General features: G+C 37.1%; 1 protein-coding gene across 4 annotated transcripts in view; it reads left to right on the top strand.

Moving 5' to 3' along the window:
- The window catches only part of DNM3 (dynamin 3), a 570555-nt gene extending 558237 nt beyond the window's left edge, over positions 1-12318 (top strand). For 2 of the 4 annotated variants that reach the window (XM_079939900.1, XM_079939895.1), the window contains one exon: positions 12020-12318. In XM_079939900.1, coding sequence (XP_079796026.1) covers positions 12020-12056 — 37 coding nt within the window. In that variant the 3' untranslated portion in view covers positions 12057-12318. Of the gene's footprint in view, positions 1-2683; positions 4472-12019 lie in introns of those variants that run through there. The other 2 variants (XM_079939899.1, XM_079939898.1) reach the window with 1 other exon arrangement.
- The last annotated feature ends 628 nt before the right edge of the window (positions 12319-12946 follow it).

Genomic DNA, 12946 nt, shown 5'->3' with positions numbered 1-12946 from the left:
CTGCACTCAAGAAATTTGCAATCTACTGGAGGACACAGGCAATAATCTAGTAAATAAATACATAATGGCAAACAGAGTTAAGTGCTATGAAATACATAAAACTATGAAGCCATGAGGAGTGGTGGTTGGAAACTATAGGATGGTCAGGAAGTGCTGAGGAATGACATTTAAGCCAAGAACAAAAGGATCAGAAGAGAACTCAGTTTGCATTCCTTTCTGTCTTGGCTACAACCCTTGGTCAAACCTATCACACATGCATGAAACAATTTCCAACCCACCATGCCACACTGTACTCTGCCCCTCACTGCGATTGTCATTTAAGATCCACTTTTTTCAAATAAAATCCCCTAATTAAGTCCATCCCATTATTAAGCCTCTGGTAGAGTTTCCCTTTTTCAAGTTCAAATTCTGGCCAACTCTCTTGCCCCTCCTGTAACTGCTTAAATGCTAAGAATATATTTCTATAGGTTATGTGACTAATTGTCAAACTCCCTGAGGAAGAGCCTATGATTTACTATTTATTCCAAACATCTGCTGAACAACTGAGCAGTCAAATACCCTGTAGGTAGAGTTTCCAAGAGTCTAAATCCTACATGCCATTGTAGCTTTTTTTTTTTGCAAGAGCAATGATTTACTAAAACAAAAAAAAAACCCTTAATATAATGTAAAGATCAATGGTTATCACAAGTATTCATAAGTTGTTTCTTACTTCTAGGAGTAACTTTCATTTATTCATTTTGTCAAACATTCAGTGGCTGAATGACAAGCCCTGAGCTAGACACCACAAGAAAATGAAGATAAGTGAGACACAGCCCATTTCTAATCAGTTGCAATAAGCATATAAACCTAATTCTAGAAATATGTTGAGATTCTACAGAAGCATCAAGATAGGGAAAGGTAGGTCAGAGAAGACTTCACCAAGGTTAGCCTTGCGGGAGGAATAGCAGGTTCCAGCAGATAAACAAAAGAACATTGAGAACATAATTGAAGGCAACACCCTGCTAAACACTCTATGAAACAGCTCAAGTGGACATGACCTCTGGCCTCTGGAAACTTCACATCAAAGGAGAAAATGATGTAGGTTCAAATCCAGGACATAAGTTAAACAAATATGGCCATTTCAAATGAAAATGAGCAGTATGCTAGTGAAAGCGCAGCTGTTTTTGCATGGTCATAAGTGAAAAGGAAATTATAGGAGGATTTTTCCCAGCAGGAAATTACTGAAACATTTCAGGTGGTCATGGTAGCAGGTAGCCTTTCTGCAGGAAAAGGACTTACTTGTTTACTCAAATTAAAGAGCTGGTAGGGATTGGTTTAGTTTCATAACTGTGCCTATAAAGTATCTCTAATTACACTTTCAAAAACTGAGCGCCTGCCTAGTAATAATGAGACTTAGTAGAAGAGGTTAAACTGAAATGCACCTTCCCAAGGAAACCTTTCCTCTCAAGCCTCCTGGACATTTTTCAAGTACAGGAGGCAAAAGAAACTCCACTAAGATCTATGAGTTTGTGCTTAAGTGGTCAGTATTTGTACCATTAATCAACAATATCTCTTTTGCTTTGATCTTTCCTTGACCATCTAATTTTATCTTATAGCTCTGTAATTTTTTAACATTTCATAACCATTTTCTTTAACTTTTCTAACTTCACTCCTGAGAGTTTCCTGAGAAAAAATATTTGATTTGATTAATTTAGTGTGTCCAATACAGAAGAAAATTTCATGACATGACTGTAATTCCAGAAAGGTTCTTTCTGAAAAAAATCAATGGGAGAGTTTTATCAAGAAGAAAGGTTTCAGTTTGCAGAATTTGTTGAATTTTGTTGACTATAAACATTACTCTCCGAGATATGACATATAAAGTCAAGTACACACCCAAAAAAGCTTATTAATACATTTAGGAAATAAATGTATGGGTTCAGGGAATAAAGAGTATTAGTTGGTAAAGCTGAGATTCTCAGATATAGTAATATTTCGTTATCTGGAGTTTATATTCAGCAACCTCAGCTATTAGAAACACCATTACCAACCAGAAAGTGAGCAATACTGTTGCTAAGAATAAAACTTTTAGGACCCAAAATAGGAACCAGAGCTCATGCAGTTTACTCAGGCGCTCACCTTGAGCCTGTTTACACTTATTGTGGAGAACTCTAAAAACCTTAATTTTTCTTTCTACTGCTTAGCAAATTAGAAGTAAAATACAGGATAAATTGGAGAAAGCTACTGCTAAAGACAATGAGAAGTGATAATTAACATCCAGACAGGGAGAAAAAATAAGAAGAAGATTACTCAAAGGGAAATAAAAATTCAAACCCCATCAGTCTCTGAGGCCTAAATACCTTATTAGTTCCTGGAGTGGGCATCATATAGTACACTTCATACTCTGCTGACCGAGAAAAATGCCGTGTATTTCAGATGGCTTTTAAATGACTTAATATTTATATTAGTATTGGGAGGGACGACTTCAGTTTTTAGCAACATTTGTATATGAAAAAATACCTCATTTAAAAACAAAAATGCTAGGTGAATGAAAGGTGACAGTATTAAATTATTACAAATGGCAGCCACTCCTGCTGACCTGTCTGTGCATGAGCATGTGCGTGACGGCTCTTTCTCAATGTCTTTGGGATAACCTTCTGCTAGATATTCTACTTGTGTCTTTACCTGTCTCTTTCTCTCTTTCTAGCCGGAGACCACCCCCATCACCTACTCGTCCCACTATAATCCGTCCACTAGAATCCTCCCTGTTAGACTAAACGAAGTGTCTGGCATGGCAATTAATTACTAATGAATTATGCAAAAGCAAAATATTTGGTAACCGTTGCAGTAAATCATGAGTAGTCGCATGTGTGGATATCAGTCGGCAAGTAACCAGTTTTACTAATGCATTCATCACTCACCTTCATTGCTCATGATATGTCAAACTTTTGGGGTTTGACTCTTGAAAACTGCTGACTCTTTGAGGCTTTATATGTTGTATCAACCAAAGTAGATTGTATAGCAGCCCGCTACTTTGTGGACCATTGGCCTACCCTGGCATATATTTGGAATTGCTTTGACAACTTTCCCAGGTTGCCTACCAGATAGCCCATTTAATATCATTCCTAAGAGATAAGAGATGGTGGGCTTAGACCTAAATGATACATATTTATTTTTCCACATTCTGTTTTGACTGACGGAAATTATGTTGTCTATTATACATGTTTCCGCCTATGCCATGATTAACTATTTAGATCCTTTCTCCTTCCTCTTTATTTCATAAAACTGCTAAGAAGTGATTTTTTAAAAGTTAGGATTCCTTAAAAATAAAACTTTTCCAGAAGCATGAGGTAGTTTGCAAAGGAAAAGTTAATGCATTGCTTGCTCTAGAGGGCTTCTCATGGCAATGTGTTTTGCTTCAAGCTAGAAGCATATTCAACAGTGAATTAAAGCTTGTTTTTTGGTAGTCAGTCAGTAAATCGGGCTACTTTCAGAGTTCAAGGAAGAAGCAAAATATCACATCTCTAGAAGTGTCTGTACAAATGTAATTTCTTTATTCACGTATATACTTAGCTCCTCACAAGTTGCAGTGAAGGCTGATATGGAAAATATTTAATTTTTTATATTGATCTAATTTTAAGCATGGCTACTTATACTTCGACACTAATTCCAGTTGATTTAGTTAGTTAGTTAGTGCAAAAATATGTCTCCCTTTCCATGCTAATATGTAACTTTCTAATATAAAAATTTAGCCTACCTTTTAAACAGTTTAATGTAACTTTTTAATCGGTTCTAGGCTTTCTTAATAAATCCTGAGCCTTACTATGGGATAGCCATATTTAAAGAATGGGACCTGGAATGGAAAGAAAAGATGCCCTAGTTTGAGAGCAGAGCTCACATTCCTACAGTCGGACAACTTCAGAGTCTCTTTCCAGGTCATTCCAGAAAATAGTATTAAGACATCGAGATTTAAAGCAAATTGGCAAATTCTAACATTTCTAAAATTTATAAGAGCAGCTTAGCCTGAGGGTTAATAGTTCAGTCTTGAGGCTGACTTTTGGACTACCTAGAACTAGATGATTAGCATGTAGGAAACAGCCAGAAGCCAACTGGAATTTTGTCTGCTAACTGTTCCCAGACAGCAGACCAAGTATGCACTGCATAGTTGTGTCCCATGACACCATTTCATATTCTACAGAACTAAATCAGGTTTAACCAACTGAAATACCTCCCTTTGAAAGCAGCAAACATGATTTGTATGTTAACTTTAATTTCCTGTGTAGTTTATACCCAAAGCAGACGCCCATAAAGTATGAAGTAAAACTTTTAACCGTTATTAAAAAGAGACCTTGCCAAGTTGAATGGCATTGTTTTGAACTTATTCTAAAGGGTTAAAAGTAGTCCACTTAGGCAAAAATCAGAGAATACAAGATTTACAAAAAGGGCATTTCAACTTTTAAATTGCAAGTGATTGTATAAGAACGCCGCCCTAAATCACCACCCTAAATCTTCTCATATCTTTTTTTTTCTCATGGAAAAAAATTAACTCTTTGTGAATGGAACAGATGTGCAAAATACATACTGTATTTTTAAAATAGTGTTGCAGCTAAGTGGAAATAAGTTAAGTAAACATCCATAGTAAAATGAATAGTCTAAAGTGGTATCTTTTCACAAAATTCCCTCTTTTTTAGGATCCCCTTTGCTCCTTCTTTTGAATTCTCTAAAATAGGCATCTAACAGATTATATACTTCAGGGTTTGGCTTTGTGCTGTATGTGGTTTTGCGTTTTGCTGTATTTCAAAAATTTCCTTTGGTTAAAGGAAAATGTTGTGGATAACCACTGATGTGTTCTTAGATCAGCACAAACCATGTCAAAGAAAACTGGGGATTTTTTTCCCAGGTTTCTTTGCACCGATTTTATGCATCATAAACAATGGCATTCGTCACCTTTGGCTTTTGCTCTCAGATTATCACCCCACAGTTTCACTGTCCCAATTGTCTCTTCTTGTGTGTACATTTTTGTTTTATTTTACTTCTAAGTTATTTCTAATAGAACCCAGCCTCCCCTGGAATTTCAGCAGTCATGTTGGAGAATATTTTCAGTTTACTGCAGTATTGTGTCATATGATTAGTATTAATCCCATTTCCCAAAGGGTTTGTATCCTGCTAAAAGGAGATGTCAAGGTAAATGAAGTCAGAAGCCCTAGGATGTGCGGAGTGTGAAGTACAGCGTTCATATCAGGCCTTAAGATGGGAATGTCGCTTAATGAGCTTTCTAAGTATTTCCCACACACTTCAGATCTTTTGTGTAACTTCATCCTGATTGCTCTGATGTTGTCTACACAACAGATGTAGCTCCATCATGTCTAGTATAATAAAACGTACAGTGTTTTTAGGATTTGGAAAAGTAAACTGTATATGTTTATTTGATGGGTAAATCTGTTTCATTGTCACATGCTAATTCTTGCATGCTTATTGACTAACTGGAATAGCCATTTACTCAATTGTGGACAGATGGTTGAAATAGTATTGATTTAGAACAGATATATTGAATTTCCAGAAATCATCTACCAAGATTACTCCTCTGAATATTGCGTTTAGCTGTGTTTCGTAACATAGAAGAGCAGTAGGGTCTGTTTAGTTAGCAAATTGCCTACTTGTTCAGATAAAAACTCACTCTATTCCAAAACATTATAATAAAACCAAGTTCCTGTGATATAACTATAAGCCTTCTGACCTTAGAATTAAAGAGTAATCGTATAGATTCATTTTATGACTTTTTAGAATAGACTGTAGCCATAATTCTCAAATATGAAATGGGACCTAATACTAGTATGTGATAAATGTTGATGTTTTCTGTGTACACACGTATTTTCTAAGCATGTGTCCCTATGTATACAGTATATACATAGTAAATTTGTGTAAGTACATGTATTTTGTGCCCCTGTGGGTAAGTAGCTTTAAAAATCACTTGTTAAAATGCCATGAGCATGTGTGTGATTGTGTGTGTATTGTATATATATGTATATGTTTGGGTGTAAATATTTATACATGTGTGTATGTGTGGGTATGAATATATTTTTTAAACTGTGTTAATACAAGAGTTAGCTTTAGAGTATTTGCCATAATATGTGATAAAAGTGGTTCATTTCTCATAACATACACGAGGTGTACAAAATTTTCTCCAGATTACATTCATTCTGAGAGGCACAAGGCTCAGAACTTCCATGACAACATGGTAGAATAACATCTACAGGCATTTGCATCTAAATTCACAGCATTGCTATCGAAGAAGAAATTATCTTTGCCAATATAGCTAGCTCATAGTAAGTGTAAGATCTGGAAACCTACCTTTAAGGTCTCTGATTAGAATTATAAATTACTCTTAGATTGCTGAGGTGAATCTTAAAAAGCTGTTTGTCTACATAGTCATTTTCTTTCTCTACAGTAACTGTCAAAAAATAAAAATAGAGGGATACAGCAGTATAACACAAGTAGTGGATTTTCTGAGTAAGTTTGCTTAAAATGCAGGGAAGAAGTTATGTAACACCTCAGAGGCAGGTCATCCATCCACTTTTTCAGGTAAACATTTTTCATTTGTCAAACAATGTAATTATTTGAAATGGACAGGAATCTCCTTAACATTAAGAATAAAGCTTAAATAGTAGGTCTCTAAACTATGGAACTCGATGAAAGAAGATAATATTTGAGACTCAAGCCATGAGTTTTATATCATTTCACTAAGAGGACTGCAAGCTGTGAGCTCAGAGTTTAATGTGAATGAAGCTAGATGGTTTCTAAGAAACAGTTATTGGTTCACTAGATCCCTCATTCCTTTCTTAAAAGCTCAAATGTGTCTTCTAGAACCTTCAGTCATCCTGTCTAGTTGGTATGTTTAACATTACGTGGTGCTCTGTATGGTGAAATTTTAAGAGTATTTTGAAGCATATGTAGTATATGCATTGCTATTTGTATATACGTGTAAGAATGTATGTATGTATGAGAGCAAGAGAGAGGAAACTCAAGGAAGAGTCTCCTGTTTGTCTTAAGACCTGCTCATGCTGGTATATTGGTGAGACTTTTCACCTCTCTGGTCTGGGGTTTCACACATGGCTCAGCTCAAGGCTTCATTCCTTTTTAATTTTTACCCTCAAATTCCTTAATGTAATGTTTTTTAAATTACGATAAAATTACTCTGTCTAATCTCTTGCATTGTATGTTGCCAATTTGCTAAAAATGATTCCTTCCGATCAGAAATTCTACCATTACTTGATTTGTGTTTAATTTTACATGTACAGCCTTTGTTTTGCTTGCCTGTATGTTTCTTTTCTCTGCCTTTTCTGAATCAAACTCCTCTTTTGCTTTTTTATATTAAGAAGCAGTGTACAGAAGCAAAATCTTGCCTTCTCTGTTGATTCTTTAATTAATTGGAGCCAGAGAACTTTCCCCTGTCTTCTTGGCACTTTCAGGCTTTCTTAATGCTGAGATATGGATGGACTCTATGAATGGAATTTTTGAAGCAAGTTCCTAAAGCTTGTATCATTCTTGAAGGTCATGTGTACCTATTGTGAAAATGTGAAGCTGTATTTCTGAACCTGAAATAAATGATAACATTTGAAGGACTCCCCCCTTCCTCATTCTTGTATATATTTGAGTCATGTCTATGCTTATCAGTAAGATCTGAGACTTGTAAATATTTGTAACTCTTTCGATCCTGTTGGTACCAATGTGGAGAACGATAGCATTTGGCATTACTGTCATTAATTTGGGGAAGGATGAGATTTTTAAAGGGAGCAAATTGGACAAATCAAAGGCAGGAGAGTGGGAAACATTTTATTCCTGATTTGAAGTCATCATTGTACTAAGTTAAAGAAGAACACAAACCTTAGGCAGCTGGAGGGTACAAAGTGACACTTGCCAAGAAGCACCGTGACATTTTGCTATTGAAAAGGAAGTGATCCCGAAAAGCTAGGAAACAGAAAGTTGAAGAATACTCTGCCCAAATGGTAGGTCTACAGAAGGCATTTCTAACAGAAAGTAATTAAGTTCCTGACTCAACAGTTGGCCTCCATTGTTTATTCATTCGGCGTTGAGGGGAGAAGTTACCCCTTTCAGTTTCCCCAATATTAAGAGAACAGAAGAGTGTTCACTCTTACACACGTCCTTATCCTGAGTTTCCAGAGAATAGAGAAAGATTCCTTGTTACAAGAGTTTTGATGATAGGTCCCTTATCAACATACATAGACTCAGATTGTGCCGTCTAAAAGCAGGAGACAAGAAGGGAGTGGGAGGGGAGAAATGTTGGTTTACTTTCCCTTTGTGTTCAGGGTATGCTCTTTGTGAAAAGATGAACTGGAAAGACTGTTGGGTTAATTCACACTTTCTGTTGTGATTTCTTTCTCATGTCTATACATCTTCCATGAGTGGAGCCATCAATGCCTTCAAAGGAAGCTTTTTAATGGAAGAAAGAGTCAGGATGCGAATCATTCTGTGCACTGTGCTGTGAGTGTGTGTCTTACCGCATGATTCTGTATTCAGAATAGTTCCTGGTAGAAATTACCAAAACCAAAGGACCTTATTGTAACTATCTGGCAAATTTCCATTTGTATTTTAAAAATAGTTCTGACATCAGTGTAAGTATCTACTCAATTAGTTTTCAAGATTCTTGTTTTTCAGCTGAAACCTTTAAATTTCGTACTGAGAAGTACTAATTTCATCACACACCTGGCATTGCCACTTTTAAGACCACTTCTTGGTGTTCTTTCACACTGAGGCAGACTGATACTTAGAGTACATGCAAGAGATGTTGGCTAAAACTACAACCTTAATTTGAAGTTTCCCAAAGTCCATTCCATGAGATTTTAGTAAGTTTTACACAGACATACACCAAGGATTTCTTGATTGACTATACTTGGGAAATGATGACTAAAAATTAGATGTTTCTTTACTGGAAGACTCTATAGAAGCTTTAATATCAGATGGCAGGGCTAGTGTCTCCATGTTTCTCAGATTTATTTGACCATCAATGCTTTGTTCATAGAGCATCTCACAGGACTAGTGCTCCGAGGTACATGCCTTAGGAAACACTGCTTTAGTGGCTTTAGGCCAGAGGGGAAAGGCATTGAGTGAGATTGTCCCAGTACAGACTGTCACTAACACAAAGTTGGGTGATAAAATCAAATGTCATGGCAACTGGAGCTCCCAGCTTAGGACCATCCTCCTGGAGCTCTGATGCTTGGGGAGATCCAAGGAGGTAGGTCGCATAGGAACAGGGGGCATGAAAGCAGATAGAGACAGACATGCAATGAGTCCTAGGGGGGCATTGTGGAGGACTCAGATCACTTTCAATATTACCTTTTCTCTCTCACTTGCCAAAAAAAGAGCTCCTTTGAATTAATTACATTACCCCCATTGTATTCTTGTAAAGGGAGGGATCTAGGCTGACTTAAAAGTGAAGATCAGCAGAAAAGCATTGAGAAGAACGCTTATTCTTACTGCCTTTGTTGTCTCACTTTCCCAAGCCTTCAGGCTCACCAACTGCTCTGGGATATTAAGTTATCTGAGTGATGGGCAAAGAAAACAAGCAGGGAATGTTTTGTGAGATTGTAACAGAAAAGAAAAAAGTTATAAGGAAGACCTTCCCAGGGCTCTTGCCAGAGGAATGTCACCCTAGGAACAGCGTGCAGCACTGAGGTAGATCCAAGAGAATGTGGGTAATCCATCATTCTTCTTAATAATGGAGACTTTTATATATGAATTATGCCCATGTTCCACACACAGCTTTTCCTACCACCTTACCTTCCTGTTTCAGCCAAACGATTCTCCGAAGTTGTTTTTAAGAAAGCTTAAGGAGGTATAACCTGCAATTATAACCTTAAGTAGGTAGAATTTGCTTCTATGGTGAATGCTAGCTAGTATGATGAGCTTTAATATGTTAGCAACTCAGTATCCCAACTCAGTGTTCCAAACTCAATACTTCAAGTTTTGTGTTAGAAGTGGCAACGGTATAAGGTAACTTTGTAGCCCTTCATATAAAAAGCCCCAATATTTTCAGCACGTGACCTTCAAGCACTTCAGCACTGTGTTAAGTAGTATGGAAAATTCTGGAAAAGAAATAGTAAAAACCCAAACTGCCGAGATCCGTAATAGAAGTAACTCTGAGCCAGTGTACGGTGTCATCACCAACAATGCTTTTTTGGCAATGAGAGGAAAGTTAGATACAGGATGAGTGAAGAGGGAAAGAAAAGAGCTAAGGGGATAGATGTCACTCTGCTGTTTGAAGCAAACGTTCTAGCTGTCCATGAAATATATTCCAAGACATAAAGTTTCTGATCCTGTTTCTAGACTAGAACACCAAACTAGCTCAAACAGAAAAGTGTTTTGGCATATGCTGACAAAACGTCCCTTTAGCACTGTGGACTTGCTGTTCAGTTTAATGGCTCACCTCCCCACCCTGCTGAGGTAATTAAAGTGTTCTAAAGCCCCTTCAGAACTCAAAAATAGTTTCGGTTTGCTGGGCAGGTGATAAATCTCATTGAGCCTGACAGGAATTTCATTACACTTTCTTCATGAAAACACCAGGGATAACCATTACCTGGATCTTGCAGACCCCCCCCACCCGCCCCCCCGCAGTTGAAAGGTTACAGACCACTAACAAGTTCTTCATCATTTAAATGGCTAGGAGGCCTCCTTAAGTTCAGCCAGCTTAAATTGGACCAAAGAAAAATTGGTCTTGGACTTTGGGGAAGGTAAGGTCGTTTTTTACTGCTGCTCAGAAATAGCCCAGTCAGTGTGGCTCCATTAACATCTCATAGAAGATGAAACAGAAGTTTGCTTTTGTTTTTGCTTTTGTTTTCTTGTAGACTTCATTGCACCACTCACTGAAGTGTTACAGAAGTAAGATGGAAGTGAGTATGTTGTTGAACACCTGGATGAGTAGCCAAAAAGGAGTCCCACAGGGAGTAGGGTACTGAACTAACCTGCCGTTCTATGGCTTGCTGTAATGTTGAGCTCATTACCAGTTGGGTTAGAAAGAGGAAATTAAATGTAGACTTCTGCTGGAAACCCGTGGGAAAGCTTCATTGGGCCTGCTGTTTTCCTACTTACAGAGCTGTCCATTGCCATGTAGCGTTTACCGTATCTTCCCTAGCAGCCCATCATCCAGAGAGAGGCTGCTGTCAAAACGAAGCAAAACTCTGGATCCTTCTTTCACCACCAGTGGGCCTGACAAGATGCAAGCCAGGCTAGGGATACGGAGAAAGAGCCAGCAAACCAAATTTCATTTACCCTGGACCTGGTTCAGAATAAATAAGAACTTCAGTTGCACCTAACTCTAAGACAGAGGGAAACCTTACCCAAAAGCTGTGGGGTCACCATGGAACAGACCTAGCCTCATAGTTTGCCTGGGCCTGGAAAGGCTATCACATCAGGATTTCACCTGAAGGAAATTCTTATTTACAAATCCTTTTCTCCAAGATCGACCCCAGTTATTTTCTGCATTGTGATTACATTGCTCATTTGATCCCTTGCCGCCTTCTACTTTCCCTCATCTTAAAGAAATCTCACATGTCATATTTCTGTATCAACTCCCTCTCCCCCTATGGAGATTTCACAACATTTACTGAAATCTTTGGAAATAACCGAATGTCACAAAATCAGGGTTGGGAAACATACTCAAGTTATAAAGGTATGCGGCTCTTGTACTGTTCCCAGTTCTCCTGAATATGATTGCATGGATTTATCATTCCATGGTACAAAATAACAAGGTTTTGGAGTGGGCTCAAATGGCTCATACCTAGCACATGGCTGGAAGCCAGGAAACATCCTAGGAGCTGCTCACTATGCCATGTGATATTCTCTCATTTCCCCTGCATGTCTGCATCTGCATGTTTTCTGTCTGATTTGAGTTTGATTTTTGTGGGATATTTATGCATGCTGTTATTTGGATTTATTTTCTAATTTAAACATTGTTTTCTTCCTCTGCATCTGTGTTTTTCTTTTTCTTTTGTTTTATTTTGTTTTTTTGTTGTTTTGTTTTCACTAGGCGACCCCCTCCTGCAGTTCCCGGACGACCATCCTAACCCCCATCATTCATCTCCTTTTGTTTTCGACAATATGTCTGTACTTGGTATTTAAAAGCCTTTCATTTGCACTATATGTCATATGTACATAAAAACTTTTATTTTTGATCCATGTCTATAATAAAAACAAAGTTTATTCTATATAAAAAATGAAATGTGTTCTGTTTCTTTTTCTAAAGAAGATCCGAGTTAAAATAGGAGTTTGTTTCAACTAAAACCACGTAAGGTGAAAAATACATAATTTGACCTTTTAAGGTGCTTAAATTGAAAATGATTGATTTTAAGTTCTTAAAGCATTGTGATTTGGAATGCCATTTGGTGGAGAAAAATAATCTATCTTCAGTTGAAATGTCTGTCCAACAGAAGAGTGAAACAAGTAAAAATCCTGGGTGTCTAGAAAAGACACAGAGGACTGAATAATTTCACTCTGCCCCCAGGAATCCCATTAATAATTATGATTGCACCAAGAGCTTTTTTCTATTTTCATTATTTTTCTAGGAGATAAAATATGTATGATTATGGGAGAAATTGTTGGTCTGAAACACATCAATCTCATACTTTGGCAAATTCAGAGGGAAAAACACATCATCTGAATAAAAGTACAAGACAAGGAAATGTTGCCACCTTGGGAAGATTCTTAATGATGTCAGTAAAATACTGGAAGAATAGAATCTTTATGAGTGTTCGGGAAAAGACAACTTTTTTTCTACTTTAATCCTCGAATGGTAATTCCAACAGTGAAATTCTAAGCTATCGTTAAAAACAAATCCCAAAGATTTATCCAAATAAAATGTTTATTATTAAGGTAATGTAGTCCACAAATATGTGATCTGAAGGCTCCCTAAAGGTTTGAGATTTAATTCAGAGTTTTCTTTTTGAAGATTTACTTG

The sequence above is a fragment of the Stenella coeruleoalba genome, assembly GCF_951394435.1.
Source record: "Stenella coeruleoalba genome assembly, chromosome: 1".
In the NCBI taxonomy this organism is placed as follows: domain Eukaryota; kingdom Metazoa; phylum Chordata; class Mammalia; order Artiodactyla; family Delphinidae; genus Stenella; species Stenella coeruleoalba.
Note: the sequence above shows the minus strand (reverse complement) of the source record. Positions and strands in the feature narration are given on the sequence as shown.